The sequence below is a fragment of the Nesoenas mayeri genome (genome assembly GCF_963082525.1).
Source record: "Nesoenas mayeri genome assembly, chromosome: Z".
In the NCBI taxonomy this organism is placed as follows: Eukaryota; Metazoa; Chordata; class Aves; order Columbiformes; family Columbidae; genus Nesoenas; species Nesoenas mayeri.
Window position 1 is genome coordinate 1,612,037 of NC_137542.1, and position 16,721 is coordinate 1,628,757.

The following is a 16,721-nucleotide window of genomic DNA, read 5'->3' on the forward strand; positions in this document are numbered from 1 at the left end:
GAGACAATGACACTGCAGACATGGAAATGACCATATATGAAAGGAAATTAGCTTGTAGAGGTTCCCTCTGTCCAGCTCTTCTGAATTGCAGTGGATGAGCTAAGGAGCATTGAGGTTCAGAATAACATCGAAAAGTTGGAATGTCCGATAACATGCTTTTTGAAAATCAGACCCACAAGAAATAGTATTAGTCTTAGATAAGAATTAGTCCATGTCTGTCTTTCTGGCGTAATTCTGCAGATGAAGAGACTGCACTGATTAGTAAGACTCGTGGTTTCTGTGTGAATAAAAGGTGATGGAATAAAGCCTTGCCGTGGTAGTTCTGATAGGTGGGTCGGCCAAAGATTGACACCATGAGCCTCAAGAGCTGTGAGCTGTGAAGAACGACACAGAACTTTACGTGAGCTATGTCACCCAGCAGTTGTCCTTTCAAATACTTATTGCATTATTACCATCAGTTTTGCTCAACAGCCAAGCTCAACGATACATCAGCATGAGTTGTGCTGATTGCCAGTGTGAGGGTACGTGACTTGCTTCCCCCATAGTGCTGTAGCAAAAAACTTGTGCAAATGACGTACAAATCTTTGTCACAACCCGATCTTTGATATACTTCCATGTCAAATGTAAGTCACGTTTTCTTCATGACAACAAAGCCTAACAGAGGACAAAAGAAAATTTAAGAATGGGTTACCCATAGTATATTGTACTCTTTATAAATGCCATGTAGGTATTTGTTTAGTTGGTTGGTTGGTTGGTTGGTTGGTTGGTTGGTTGGTTATTTTTCTCCTAGAGAAGTCGTAGGATCTAGATGGTGTGATGCATCCCATCTCAAGGATTCTCCAACTTAAAGCTTTGGTGCAAGATGATTGTTAACCTGCAATTCTCTTGACAATAATATTCATTACAGGGTGGTCTCATCCTGACTTTCTGTTTTCTAGTGCCTTTATCTTGGCTGTCTTCTGGTCACACAGGTGTACGTCACTGTGTGTAGGATTGGATCACTGTCGTGTCACTGCCTATAGTTCATAGGTTTCTGATCAGTCCCAAATCTGACTGATTCAAGGGGTTTCAACCTCAGGCCTTCATGAGTGCACTTAAACCATGGTTCCCTCACCATCTTTCCTCTTGGCTGTGAGGACTGGCTGCGTATCAGACGATGATGCATATGTTTGTACCTTTTTATCAAAGTCAGAATTTCCTCTATGTTTGCCTTCATTTGTTTCTTAATTTTGTATAAAAGTTTTATGTCAGCCTTGAAATTAACCCCGTGTTCTTCCCTACCTTCAAGCATCTAGAATTCTGTCTATGCTTCACAACCTGAAAGGCTTTTCTAGACGTTTGTAGAACATATGAGCTATTAAGTAGTAAGATGTTGCTCTGATGATTATGTGTTTACTTGCACATGCCATAATATGCATTGTCATATATTAAAGTGTTCTCTCAACTTCTTAATGGCATGAAAAAAGAGGGATATTTGAATTTAATGTCTTCAGCTTTGAGCTGACATGTACTTTGAAATTGTCATTGAAAGTACAAGTAAAGGTTTTGACTTTTTTTCCTCAGTTGAGTAATACATACTAAAATTAATACTACTGTGGTATACTTTTGGCTTCTAGGTCCACTTCCTTTCATTCTAATGAAGACAATATCACTTGGGGCAATCAAATAATTGGAAGGTTTCTTTGTTCCTCAAGAGAGGGGGCAGGAGCATCACAAAGTTTTCAAATTACAGCAGACAGAACTAATGCTCCATTGATTTTTATGCTGTGATTTGTGGTTCTCGCAACCTGGATCTGTTGTTTCTGGCTGTCTGCAGACATTTCATGTTGATTAAACTCAGTTTATATTACCCAGTTTTCAGGTAAAGGAGAAGAATCATCTGAATAGCAAAATGTCTTTTTTTTTTTTTGAGTTTCAGATTTAAAATTGGAAATCCAGTGATACAGATATTATTTACTTGTTATTCAGAGAGGAAAGGAACTAACAGATAATTATGCAAAACATTTTATTTTGCCGTTCTTAGAAGTGCAAGGGACTAGCATGAATACATCTGTTTGGAACTTTGAGGAAATTCAGATGTGGATGCAAAACTCGCAGTTCAATCTCTAAGGCTGCAAAACTGGAATAGCAAATTAGGGAATTTGTATTCAGAGCTCGGCTCTGCTACTTAGATCTATGTCTATTTAAAAGTGATTTGTGAATACCTAAAAAAAAATATATCCAGGAACTTTGAGGAAAAAGGGAGGTACCGAGTACTTCAAAATTGCAAAGGTAAGAGAGATTTGACACATAAAAGTACATTTCAATCAATTTCTATTTGTTTTCGTCTTTCAGAGCTTCCCTTTCAAACTACTCTGGCTCTTACCCTGACACTCTCTACATAAACTGTTCTGCTGATGTTACATCTGCAACAGAACTGCATAGGAACGTGGTATCAGTTCACCACAATTTGCATAGAAGTGCAAATTTGTTACATTTAAAGTAGTTATAAAATTAAAATACTCTAAAACCATGTGGTTTGGTAATATTGAATTGGAAACAGCTCACAGTCTTTTAAAGTCTGACTGTGCTCAAATCAGAGTTCCCTGGTTGATGTGACATGATTATATGTTGTGATTACAAGTGTTAACCTTTCAAAATAAAGTGTTCCATTTCTTCTTTTAAATACCAAACGCTTATAGGTATAATGCTTGCTGATATTTGTTCGCTGACAGTCTCACTTGTTTTCAAACCCCACATATTTAAAGTTGTGGAGTGTTAGATTGATGTTTCTTTTCACTCAGATGTCATATTCATCAGCTGTATTGTGCGAGCAGATTGTTAAACAGACAAGGTGACTTGCAGAGTGACAGTGTAGTGATGCGATGTCCCAAACCATTAAAACATCATAATGACTTGGGTTTTTTTTCCTTTTGTTCAGTCAGTTTTTGCAACACAGTGTTTTTTTCTGTAAAACACACAGGTGAGAAGGTTTCTGAGTAGATCTTTTGCTTGGAAAAAGCCCTAGTTAGTGAATAACAAGACCTGGAAGTCGGTTGTAACTTCCCAGAGAAACGCCAAAGATTTAGGAAGAACTAATGTAACAGTATTTTATAATGAGGAAAAGATGCGTTATGCCATGACAAAAATGAAATTACTTGATATATTATGCTCTCTTATATAATGAGTTTTGCAGGATCATTTTGTAAAGAGTAGTAAAAAGTATTTTGTAAACAGTATTAAAAAGTATTTTATGATTTTGCCCGAACAGCTTCCCAAGAACACCACAAAAAAGGACGGAACTTCTGCTTAACGCTGCATCAGCTCAAATGTCTTTCACAACTTATCAAACTCTTCTTGTTCATGGAAGAAAAAATTGAAGAGCTCTCTGCGGAAATTCTGTTGTTGCCTTCGTTTTTGGAAAAGAATAAGAATGTTCAAGGTAATGAATGCTTTTCCTTATTTATTGCTTCTACTTCGTGCAAAAGGATAATTTTATATGGTTTTCAACATTAATTACCTAATATATGTCACCATGTTTTATAAACAAGTTTATTACTGTATCCGTTGAAAATATTTTTGAAATATGCAGATTTACATTGGAGCACAATGAATTGTGGGAAAGAACTGATGGTCGTCTGCAAAGATGTGTGGTACAGTAGTTATTGATGGAGGATCGTAAAGCACTTGCTGTAGATCCCAGACTTACTCTCTTTGTCATCTAATTGCATTCATGTCTTTGAGGAGAACCCAAAAAATACGGGTAAATAGCACCTTCCAGGTTGCGTTATGCTCATAAATGTTGCTCTACTGTGCTACTTCTGCCAGTGGTGAGATTCCAGGTCACCAGAGAGCGAGTGGTTTCAAGATCTTTGATTATATTGCAGGAAGGGATCAGACCAGAAATGAGGACAGGCTGCTTGGAGAGGGAGGATCAGTGGAGTTAAATACTCAAAGTCTCTGTAGTCGAGCCGCAGGTGGAGAAGAAAGGTGTTTAGACAATGTGGTCTCAGAATGCTAAATTGATATAAAGATGAAATAAGAAGAGTTCTGAGGCATGTATTTCCTTGATGGATGCTTCATCTGAAATACTGACACTCTGAAATGAAGAAATACAGGTTAACCTATGTATTTGTAGAATATACATCAAAGATCAAATAAAATTTGCATTCAGGTTCCATTTTTACTATTGGTTTCGGTGTATTTCTGCCTCCTTTAATCTCTCAGTTTTACTAGTTGTCAAGAAATGTTAAGCTGTTATACACTGTATTTCACGTGTTGTGGCCTTGATCCCATGGAGAGGTGTTACAGTAAACTTCTCATAGGGATAATGTGGAGGATAGACCATACCTTCAGTAGGGTAATTTTTAGTGCTCTTTTTACTTTTATATGCTGTGATAAAATGAAATTTAAAAAAAAAATAATAAAAAGAAAACCATTTCGAGTGGGAAATTTATTTGACATGTTTAAGTAACTGCCGTCTAAGACAGGCGATGTCCAATAATACAGAGAATTTGATGATTTGAACATTAACAAGAAATATTTTACTTTCCAGGAAGCCTGTTTAGGACTTTCTCCTGCAGGCATGTCTCCAAATTTAATTACATTCAGAACTGTTCCTCAAAAGTGTGTTAAGCCTTCGTCTTTGAGAAATGTTATTTTAAAGTAATCATGTCTGTGGCAAGTAGGTTCTTAAATGGTCCCTCTACTTAATCAGATCTGAATGGGGAATATTCAAATATTCAAATATAATTCTTGTTATAGAAATCAGTCTTCTGGGTAGAAGGCCTGTTCTAAAGAAAATTTGAAATTGATACCCTGAAGCACAGGTAAATGTAAATCTTTTACAGGTGATGTCAGTGAATTAATCAGAAATACCTTTGTTTTCAGTGTTGCTGTTCCGATCAGGTGGTTTTATTCACACGTTATATCAGTTTCTGGAGAATATGTGAAGACATGGCCAGAGAAGTTGAAAAAAAAAAAAGAGGAATAAAAAGTCTATATAGAAGAATGGCTTATTGGTGTTATTTTCATTTCATATTGCCAGAAATCTCAGTTGTAGTGATGAAGTGAAAGATGATTTGATATGGGAAAGCGAGAGCTATGTTCCCAGTAGTTCCAAGTTCTTTTAAGTACCAGAAGGGATTTAAGATTTTCTCTGTTAGTGTCCTATATTGGGCTGATAATATTTTTTTTTTCACTGATAATGTCTGCGTTTTGATAAGAAGAATTTATTAGAATCCTTGCTTTATTTTCATGAGAACACATTATAATATGTGACTGGAAAACAGAGTGGCCGTCTTCTGTACTCATTTAGAAGCCTTTTTACAAGGAATCTTGTTTAATTTAACATAATGTAGTGCTCAGACCTACCCAAAGCAGCTTTAAATTAACTCAGGTACCAGTGTCAGGTTTGCAATGCAGCAGTGGCTGCAGAACCAACCTAAGAAACAAAGCAAATTAGGCCAGATTGAGCTGTGTGCCGCTGTTTCTAGACAATTACCTGTGCTCCATGGTTGGGTTTGTCCAGACCACCCTGCAGTCACCGCACTGTGGGCGTATCTGGAGTATCAGTCCTCTGCAAGTATTACTACCGCTAGTAAATTAAGGGAAGCTGGCCAGTTCACAAAACGTGGGCTAATACCCAAGTGAGCTGAAGTTTCCCTAGGCGTCACATACGTTGGAACGTCGCACTTGCTTTCTTTTCTTTTTTGGTTGCTTTTAGTATTCGCAGGAGCCTTTTTATCTATGTGACTCACGCAGAGATGCGACAAAAATAATGTGTTTTCACGTACTTGTGTCGAGTGTTGCGTTTAGGCATATAGCTGCTTCAACGGCAGTTTTAGTTGATTTTTGTTCAGCATATCCCATAGCACTTCGATCTTGATATATAGAACACGTGTAAAGTTCCATCAGAAACAAAGTAGTTCTTTGGATGGTTCCTCTTTTTAAATGTTTTTTTGTCCCGAAGATGGCATCTGAGTTTTATCTTAACCAGACGGTTTCTTGGCCCTCATTTTTCCCTAAACCCAGCGATGACAAAGAGCAATGGCTGCATAAATTGGATGTAAGAAGAACACTTAGGGTTTATCACAGAAGAATCAAAGATTTCATATCTTCTGACAGATTGTTTGTACTCTTAGGGGGTCTTAAGAGGGGTCAAATGGCTTCTAAGAGTTCCTTAGCTAGATGGTTAAGGGATTGTATTAGGGAGGCGTATGTAGTTAAGGGTAAAGAGGCTCCCAGGGTTTGTAAAGCTCATTACACTAGGACTATAGCTGCTTCTTGGGCGGAGAGGTCGAAGGCTTCCACATTGGAAATTTGCAAGGTGGCCACCTGGGCTTCTCTTCATACTTTTTCATTGCATTATCGCTTGGATGTAGTCTCTTCTGCGGATTCTGCTTTTGGTGGGAGGTTGCTTGTGAACCAAAAAAAAAGAACAGTGAAGAAAAGAAAGACATGTAGTTCACAGTTCTAGCTGGCAACAAGACAAGTTTCTTTGCAGTGCGCACAATGGAATCCTATGAAGACCAATTTAGGTGGTTGAAAATAGATGTTAGAGGGAAGTACTACCTACCAGTGTTCTCTGATGGTAACCCCATGGCAGACAATAGCACCGAAGGAAACAGTGAACCAGAGTGAACTCTGTAGGGAGATGGATGTAGAGAGTTTTTTTAGGTGGTACAGATAGTTCTCTGAGTTCAGTTTGAGAGTTCTGTATCCAGCATCTTCTGGAATACATTCAGAATCCTCATTTTCCCAAATCGGTTTGCATAGTTTGAAAAAAAAAAAAAAGATACAACTACTTGCATTTTCCACTCTAACTTCTTTTCACTTTTCTCCATCCAGTTCTTCCTGATTGTATTTTTTGACTCCTCCTTTGCCAGGCCTAATTTAGCACATATTCCTCAATGAGCAGTGCTTACGTGCCAAGTTTTGCACTTGATTTCAAATTATATTTGCGTTATCTAAGCACAATTTTTAAAAAGTAGTATAAACACCCATTTCATCTACTACCAGTAGATAAATAAAAGGAAAAAAAAAAAAACATGAGAAGTTCTTGGACAAATAAACTATGATGTGGTTTTATTCCATCTCTGAGCTTTAATGTGGCATCTGGACAAGGCTGCTACTCTACCTTTCTGAGGAAAGCGATCTGTATTTCTCTGACATTTACAGAATATTTATTCTCAGCGTTGCGGACCTCACTCCGTTTCACTACAAGCAACAGGCTCTGTTTTTTCTTGACCAGGCATTTAAACATTTCTTTTGCTGGTGTCTTGTGGTGCCTACAGTGATGAGACCATCTCCTTCTCTATTTACATTCAGCTGAAAGTCCTGAGATGTTCTGACATGCCGAGGATGTGCAGGATCACAGGGGTCGTTCTCTTTGAAGGAATCTGGAACATTCATCTGCAGTCAAGGGTTAAGCAGGAGATTTTGGTTTAGAATCCTCCCAGACTGCATTGTGTTCCCACCTTTGTGGTACATTTCTCTTCCCTCTGGCTTTTCAGAAGCGTCTTGTTGAGACTTAAAAAAAAAATCAGAAACATCTAACATACTTTCATCTGTCTCTCACTATTTTTTCCATTCCAGGGAGAAAGGTGAACTTGGACAGATCAGATAATGAGTACCAAGAAAAGCTTTTTCCAGTGGAACTCTTTGAAAACACTGTGGGCAAAGTTGTCGAGCCCTTACATCTACAAGCTTTGTCTTGGGGTCTGGAAAGATTTGCGAAGGTCTTTCCTTCAGAGAAGGAATCCTTTACTCTGCATCAGTTTCCAGAAAGTGTAATAAAATGAGCGTGGAATCAAATTTGTGAGATGCATACACTTAATAGACTTTGAAGTTGTAAAGGTTCAGGAAAGAAAGGTGTGATTTTTGCTTTGGTCTCCAAGCAAGATGTTCAAGTAGCTTCTTTAAGAAATATATTGCTTCAGCAGATAATTCAAAGTGAAGATGGGTTTTACACTAGGAGGGACTGTGATTTCAGATGCACATTTTCCGTAGTTTGCTCAGCATAGTACAACAAATAAAAAGTCCATTATTGAAGAGAGAAAGGAGGATGTTTTTTAATCTACAGCTAGTCAAATATTTTTCATTTCTTATGGTTATTTATATTTGTGGGTGGGGGAGTGGTATTTCCCATTTCTGCAAGACGGATTATTTCCAATACAGTTTCAATACAAGTTCTGGCTGAGCCGGCTGAATCCAAGTGCTGATCCACTTTGATGGTGCTGTACTTACCTGTTCACATTTAATGTGCTCTGATATAAAGCTTTCCTTGATGCTCTGCTATTCTATACTTCATGCAGGATAATGTCACAGTGACTAAGTGCTATGAAAAAACATGGAAGATGTGGAATTCTGTAGAAAAAAAATAACTGAATAGAACTTCTTATAAGGAAGAAAAATAATTATAATAATGATGCAAGAGGTCCCATTATCATCATTACAAAAACAGAAAAATACTGAATTGGAGAAAGAATTAAATATCATTAAGACAAGATTTGCTTTAAAGAGAAGAGTAATCCCAGACAAATTTTTGTACATATAGAGATACTTGGCTGAAGAGTTTTGATTTTAAGTAAAGCCCTTGGTGTAATCTCATTTTGAATATTCACTATCAAAATTATTCAAGCTGCCTGGCTGGTAAACTAAAAGAAGTACAAAAAGTATGAGCAGTTTATGAAGTTTGTAGAACGTAAGTTTCAAGAAAGATACAGTGAGGATTTGTGATTAATCCAGTCTTCCCTCATAACCAAGAGCGGCAGAGGTGTAGAATATGGGAGAAAGTATGAAAAAGTGAGTAGCCTTCAATCTCCATTTTCTTCTTTAATTGCATTCACTTCTTTCTGCAAATTCTCTTCCCTAAGCATGAGAAGGACCGCATACGTTTCTGTCCGCCCCTGCAAATGGAGTCTGAGGTTTGGAATTTGGGATGAGTTGAATTTGTGTAGAGAACTATGGCTGTGTAGGCAGAGGTGCTTCCTCCATCCTCTTGCCTTCCTGTCTGCAACACTTTGGGGCTTCTTTGGTGTAAACCTGCATTCAATGGACAGATATATATAAATATAGGGCAAGAGCGCGCAGGCTCTTAGATAGAAAAGGAGGTGGGGAGATCTAGTAGAACCAGTTAATTTAAAAATGAAGGAACCTTTAGGAGGACTCATGCTGGTGGAAGCATCATTTGGCTCTTCAATTCTGGTCTTAGAGACACAAATCTACCATCAGCTGGATACTATTTATTTCAGCTGCGAGCTCTTAACAGGTAAGGTAGTAATTCAATGGATACACAAGGATTTTAGGTTAAATGTTAAATCTTTAAAGTCTTCATGTAAAAAATTAGAAATAGCTGATCTAAGTAGTGACAAAAAGAGAATGTTAATATATGGATATTAAATTTTGCTTATAGTTAGGATCAGATATATTAAAAAAGGAAAATATTAGGGAAAAACAAGGTAAATTTAAGGTAGAAAGCACAGAACAGAAAAGAGCAAATATACCCAGGCAGTTAGTTATGGGGTTGTTTTGGGGTTTTTGTTGATTGGTTGGGGTTTTTTTGTGGGGGTTTTTTTGTTTGGGTTTTTTTTTGTTTTTTTGTTTTTTTTTTTCTTGAAGGCAGCAGTGTTTTCATTCTGGAGAAATTTCTAAAGAAAATGGCAGTGAACTTCATTGTAAAATACATTAGAACATATTGAAAAAAGCATAAGTTTATGCCGCTGTCTCTAACAAATATTGAATGATCATGGAGCTAGATGGCCTGATTAGTCTGTGCTTTTATGTTCTACCATGTTATCTTTCATTTTTCCCAGCCCAAATCTCTTTTTCACTGATGTCTTTTGAAAATGCAAAGGAAAACATTGTTTGGGAAAAGAAGCAAACAAAAAAACCCCAGAACCTTGAAGACTTAGAATGCTGTATAGGTGTATGGAAAGCAGATCATTCATTTTCAGAGGGTGAATTGTTTAGGGGAAAGATAAAAATCAGCTTTGGGTAAATGAAATCCTATATAGCTGCAAACGCTGAGTATTTCACAGAAAGAGAAAAGCTCTTTAAACCTTGGGCTTCAGGTGACTGAAGACCTCTAAGGTTATGCTTAGATGATAATTTTTAACAATGCTTGGCAGCACCCAATCGTTTAAAACTTCTTGGTTTTAATTTCACAGGAGCTACATCAAAGTACAAATATCCGCACCTGTGTTGTTTACCAGCTTTATGCTAGGAGATGGATTTTAAAAGTACCGTATTGTTTGGTTTTATTCTCATATTCCTTTCGAAACACAGAATCTCAGAATCGTTGAGGTTGGAAGGGACCTTTGGAGGTCACCCTGTCCAACAGCCTCTGTTCAAGCAGGGCCACGTACAGCAGGTTGCCCAGGATCACGTCCAGCCAACTCTTGAGTATCTCCAAGGGAAGAGGCTCCAAGGCTGCTCTGGGCAACCTGTTCCAGCGCTTGGTCACCCTCACGGGAAAAAAAGTGTTTCCCGATGTTCAGAGGGAACCTCCTGTGTTTCCATCTGTGTCTATGGCCTGTTGTCCTGTCTCTGGGCACCTCTGAGAACAGCCTGGCTCTGACATCTTTGCACCCTCCCCTCAGGTATTTATTTACATTAACGAGATCCACCTATGACTTCTCTAGGGTAAACAGTCACAGTACTCTCAGCCTTTCCTGATATGTGAGATGCTTCAGTCCCTTAATCATCTTCGTGGCCCCTTGTTGGACTCTCTCCAGTGTGTCCATCTCTCTCTTGTACTGAGTAGCACAGAACTGCACACAGTACTCCACATGTGGCCTCACCGGTGCTAACTAAAGGGAAAGGATCACCTCCCTCAACCTGCTGGCAATACTCCGTTTAATGCAGCCCAGGGTATTGTTAACCTTCGCAGCAAGGGCCCCTGTTCAACTTCGTGTCCACCTGGACCCCAGGTCCTTTTCTGCAAAGCTGCTTTCCAGCTGAGTGACCCCCAGTATATATTGGTGCTTGTTCCTGCCCAGGTGCGTAACTTTGCGCTTCTCCTTGTTGAACTTTTATGTGCCCAATTCCCCAGCCCGATGAGGTCCCTCTGGACAGCAGCACGACCCTCTGGAGTATCATCCTCCTCCTAGTTTGTTGTCATCTGCAGACTTGCTGGGGTTACACTGCCCCATCATCCACATCACTGATGATGCTAAACAGGACTGGACAAGTACTGACCCCTGAGATAGATCACTAATTACTGGCCTCCCACAAGATTTTGTGCCATCGATTACCATGCTCTGGGTTTGGTCATTCAGTTGGTTTTCAACCCACCTACCTGTCTGCTTATCCAGCCCATACATCAAGAACTTGTCTACAGTCTGTCCTATAACAGGATCTTATCGGAGACAGTGTCAAAGTCCTTACTGAAGTCCAGGTAGAGAATATTAACTGCTCTACATTCATCTACCAGGCCACTCACTTCTTCACAGAAGTTTACCAAGTTGATCAAGCGTGGTGAAGCCATACTGAGTACTTCTGATGAATTTTTTGTCTGCAATATGCCTGGATATGGTTTCCAGGATTAGCTGCTCCATCACCTTCCCAGAGACTGAGGTAAGGTTGACTGGCTTGGGATTCCCTGAGTCATTCTTCTTGCCCTTCTTGAAGATAGGAATGACATTTGCTTTCCTCCAGTCTTTGGATACTTCTCCCAGTTGTCATGATTGATCTAAGAGTGTTGAGACTGGCTTTGCAATGACATCTGCCGGCTCCCTCAGCACTTGTGGGTGCATCCCATCAGGGCCCATGGACTTGTGGATGTCCACTTGCTTAAGTACTCCCAGACCAAATCCTTTTCCACCAAGGGTACATCTTCCTTTCTCCAACCTTACCCCTCCTCGACTCTGGGACTTGGGATTCCTGAAGGCCGGTCTTACTACTAAAGATTGAGGCAAAGAAGGCATTTGGTATGTCAGCCTTTCCCATGTCTCTGTAACTAGGTCCCCCATCTCATTGAGCGATAGGTCTGCATTTTCCCTAGTCTTCTATTTGTCACCTATGTGCTTCCAGAAGACCTTCTTGTTGTCTGTCCGTCTGTGTACAGATTTAGTTGCATTTGGGCTTAGCTTTCCTAACTTCATCCCTGGGTGCTCACACATGTTTTCTGTGTTCCTGCCAGGTTACCTGTACTTGCTTCCACCCTCTGTGGGTGCTCAAGATTGGCTAGGATCACCTTGTTTATCCACGCAGGCCTCATGGCATTTTTCTTCCAACTCTTGATCTTGGAGGAGGTGATCATTGAAAATTAACCAGTTTTCTTGGGCGCCATTTCAATCAAGGGCCTTATCCAATGGGACTCTTCCAATCAGGTCTTTGAAGAGGGCAAGGTCTGCTCTCCTGAAGTCTAGGGATGTAAGCTTGCTTTTCAACCTCCTCCTGCCCTTGGGATCCTGAACTCTACCATATCATAGTCACTGCAGCCAAGTGACCTTTACATTCCCAACAAACGCCTCCTTTTTGGTGCGAGATAAAGCACAGCCCTTCTCCTCGTTGGCTCCTCTATCACTTGGAGTAGGAAGTTGTCATCACTCACTTCAGGAACCTCCTGGTTTGCTTGAAACACTGATGAAAGTGATATCTACCCCAGATATTGGTTTGTCCTTCTCAAAACTGGGGCAATATTCCCATTACTCCAAGATTTATGAGTGAGCTTTGTACCAGCCCTTCTTAAGGACCTTCACTTGTTCTTGTTCCTGTCACCGTTATTTTGTTCATAATAACTGTACTAATTAACTGTCTTTTTATTCTTATCATATTGGCATTTCCAAATAAATAAAAACTATAAAAATACATTAGTGTGCAATTCATACAATTTATTGAACAAAGAATAGAAATTAATTTATACATAGCTGTTCTAACGTTATCTGTTCTCCCTAGGAATAGGTGACTGCACAATGAGTATAAAAATGAATTAATGACAAAAGAAACTATATTTTACACATTATATGTGCGTTTGTATAAAATATGAATACAATGGGATGTGGATTTCATCATGTTATATAAAAGGAGCTGTGTATAACCTGAATTTGACTTTATCATAACATTAGTATTCCCCTACATCTTGTTGAGGGTTTTTTTATGCTTCATATTGATATATCAGAAAGTGTTGTAGGCTGCTGACTTTTCTACAGAATTAATCTTAACTTTGATCCCTTTTATCATACTGTGCAGGAGTTCTGAAGAAAGCTAGTGGGGAGCTTTTAATAGGAGAAACTAGAGCAAATGAAACCAGTGTGCTTCCTGAACAGTTACTTCAGGTAGAAGAAGTGAGTATGAAAAGCATCTTACACTTTGTAGGGGATTTTCTTTTGTCTGTGTCTCCAGCGTAGTCTGTCACCATATTCATTATAAACACCTATTGCTGTAGCTCCATTATTTAGCTACTGCAATTAATTTTAGGTGCAAAGTCTTAGTTAAGATGGAATAAATTCTTACAGCATTCATGAAGAAGTGGTTGTTATTTAGGATTTAGTAACAGAATGGATTTAACATCAGAAGTGTAAGATACCTCATAACAAAATAGTAAAAAAATGGTAACATATGATAACTTTCTTCAATATTAAATATATTCCTAAACAGCAGAATCTTAAAAAAAAAATCTATCAAGTTTGTAGCATTTGATCATGATTATGCTTCCTATAGGAATAAATATGATATCTGGTTTCTTTGATGACAACAAACTACTGTTTAGTAAACACTATACTTTGTAGAAGGTGTGTACAAGATTAAGTTTTAGTCTGGCTTCCATCTACTACTAAACAAATTTTTATTGTTGAATTTGTGGGACCTAAATGCTCTAACAAGTCTGATACGTTGCGATAGTGGGATTTAATTTCCTAAAGGCTCAATTGTAGTTCTGAAATAATTTTTAAAAATCGAATCAGTTTGTGAGAGTAATGTTCCTGCTTCTAATAGATTAGTAAGAACAATATGAGCAATGCAAAGCAAGATTAATGGAAAAGTAACGGTGTCCTGGTGTGTCTGCTTCTCACGACTTATGGAAGGCAGAGAACTAGTGTAAACCGTAGTAGAATCCGGCATTGGCTGGAAACTAGAAATCTCTATTTAAACACTTTAATCTTTGCTAAATCCAGCTCTAGAGAAGTGAAATCCAGAGTGGCTGCATTAAAATCAGCTTCTCTAAATGTCCTCCGTTAATATTCATAGTTAATAGCTTCCAGTTGTACCTTGCAATGGAAATTATTACAGGGTATCCATTGCTGGATTACTTGTTAAACTATTGAGAATGTTTATAAATGTATTTGACTTTTTAAAATGGATTCTGCTAAAGAGGATAAGTCAGTCTTGTTTAAACAGGTTTTTCTATAAATGTATTTGCTAAAATTTTGATGACAAATTACAAATGTTCGTTTTTGTTGAGTGCTTTTAATATGATTTCAAGACTAGCAGAAGTTATTAACATGAGTTTCAAGATATGATTATGTCCTTTAATTTAATTATGGATGTTTGTATAAGTTGCAGACAATACTAACACTCAATAATGAATTTGGATTGATTCAATATATGTATTTCAGCCTGTTTTACTGAAGTTTGGCTGGAGAAATGCATTTGAAGACCTGTCGTCCTCCGTGGCTCACTGTATAACAATAGCAATCAAGGACTTTTCAACTAAAATTCTTCAACATGAGCAGAAAGAAGAGTTTTCAGCTGCAGGCTATGCAATGAGTCTTGTAAACAACCAGCAAATGAGGGAGTCCTGCGGAGCAGTCCAACCCGAGGAGCAACCAAAACGAATTGCTAAGGCAGGTATCAAAAGATCTGAAGTTTGAGGGGAGACAGAATGCCAAGGCTGTTTGCCATCTACGCTTTGAAGTACTTACAGTACCATTAATATTCTATATCTTATATAAATGGAATTAGGAAGAAAGTGAGAGGCATTACAATACGAGGCTGAACAGAGCTTTATACAGTAACCCATAGTCTATACTTGAAAGAATTAACTTTTAAACTTTGCTGGCATTATTTTTTTTTTTAATCCAAAAAGTTCTAAAACATTGTGATTAGTATCTACTCTGTTACCAAGTGGTTTGATGTGAAAATGCTGAAAGCTTTGAAGCATAGCTATAAAGGGATTTTCTGTATTCATATCCTTAGACATGCCGTTTAACTAATCAACATAACCAATGATATAGCCAAATTAGACTTCTTTGATTCGGCTGAAAGGTCATTTATTATGATTAATTAAATTATTTTTCCAAGAGAATATGTGTTTGGATCTTTTTTTTAATTTAGTAAGCTTTGCAACTGTTCTAGAAAATTTGGAATGCTGTTAATGAATGTTTGCTTAAAATACCAGACAGGGTCTTGGGAGTTAATTTTAGGGAGATCAATGTATGAATTTACTAAGAGATTAAAAGTTTGTGTTCAAATTCAGTATTAAGAAATGTGTTTGTAAACAATTTTTCAAAATAAATTAGTTTAGAAGATTATCATTGTTTATAAGGAATTAACCTTATGCTTTGAATGTACGTCTAACATAATCATAAACAAAATGAAGGCGTTATTAGCATAAGATGTTTTAATTTTTTTCCCGCAAGATATATTATGCAGCTTTAAAGCAAGAAGGAATGAAATAATAATTAATTTACAGTAGATAAATGTTTCTTCCTTGTATAACAGAACAAAATGTTTGTAAAGCTGATACGACATATTTATGTTTTGTGCCAATTTCATCATTCAAGAATCTGACCCTCGTGTGTATGAATTAAAGTAGTGCCGCCACAATACAAATAACGCGATGCCACGTTTGTGTGTCTCAGTTTTGTTCCGACATCGTGGAGGAGCTGGACACGTTGCTCCCGTTGGCTCTGGCGTGCAGGGACGGTTCTCTGGAGGAAATCAGAGCGAACTTCGTGGACGCCTGCAGCGAAGTGGCCGCAGCTGTCCTGGCGACACTGGACGAGAGGAGCAAAGACGTCCCCTCCAAGGCTCCCCTGCAAGACTTGTATGCTGCCCTTTCCACAGCGATATACGTCTTCCAGCATCTTACCACGTATAGCAATTTAATGAGAGAAACGAGCAAAAAGTGAGTCCTTTTTACTTACGGTGGTTTAATTCAAACATAAATAACACAGGACCTGGTTCCACTTTGGTGATACAGCATGGTGGTAGTTTTCCAAATTGCATCATATTTTTTAGCCCATGCACTGCGTGTGCCTATTTGTGGAAAGATCTGAATCAAAGCTATTAATAATCTAAAGCAGCCGTTACAAAACAAATCATTTATGTTTAAGATCTGCATTTGATTTGCAGATCAATATTTTTTATTTATTAAGCTTGCGTAAATAGGATTGTCCAGTGAACTGAATGTACTCTGCTCTCATATAAATAGAGGGCTAAGGCCATAATTTCCTTTTCTGACCTTTCCAGTAGCTGAATTTCAATAAAATCTGATTTAGCACATAGCAATCTTAGAGGACAGTATAAATAGATGTTCCTGTGCTTTTTCCTTACACGGTCTGTATACAGAAATGTGAACAAATACATCCAATGTGGTTTTAGAATTCATGTTTCATTGCATGCAGAATTAAAAGTAGAGAAGATACGAAGTGGTAGCGCAAAGTCTAAGACAGTGTTTGACCTGTGGGGCAACAGAACTACGTTTGCTGTGCTACTAGGAGATTTTGACTTAAGATACTAGGAATCTCTATATTGGTCCATGTGTTCCCGGCCATATGTAATTAAAAAGGGGACTGGGA

At 38.2% G+C, this 16,721-nt stretch overlaps 1 protein-coding gene across 1 annotated transcript in view; it reads left to right on the forward strand.

The window, feature by feature from the left end:
• Positions 1-16,721, forward strand: part of KIAA0825 — a gene marked incomplete at its 3' end in the record, with an annotated part of 208,245 nt that overhangs the window by 31,410 nt on the left and 160,114 nt on the right. The window contains exons 4-7 of the mRNA XM_080362066.1: positions 3,251-3,421; positions 13,174-13,268; positions 14,538-14,765; positions 15,783-16,048. Of these exons, the coding sequence (XP_080218192.1) occupies positions 3,251-3,421; positions 13,174-13,268; positions 14,538-14,765; positions 15,783-16,048 (760 nt within the window). The remainder of the gene's footprint in view (positions 1-3,250; positions 3,422-13,173; positions 13,269-14,537; positions 14,766-15,782; positions 16,049-16,721) is intronic.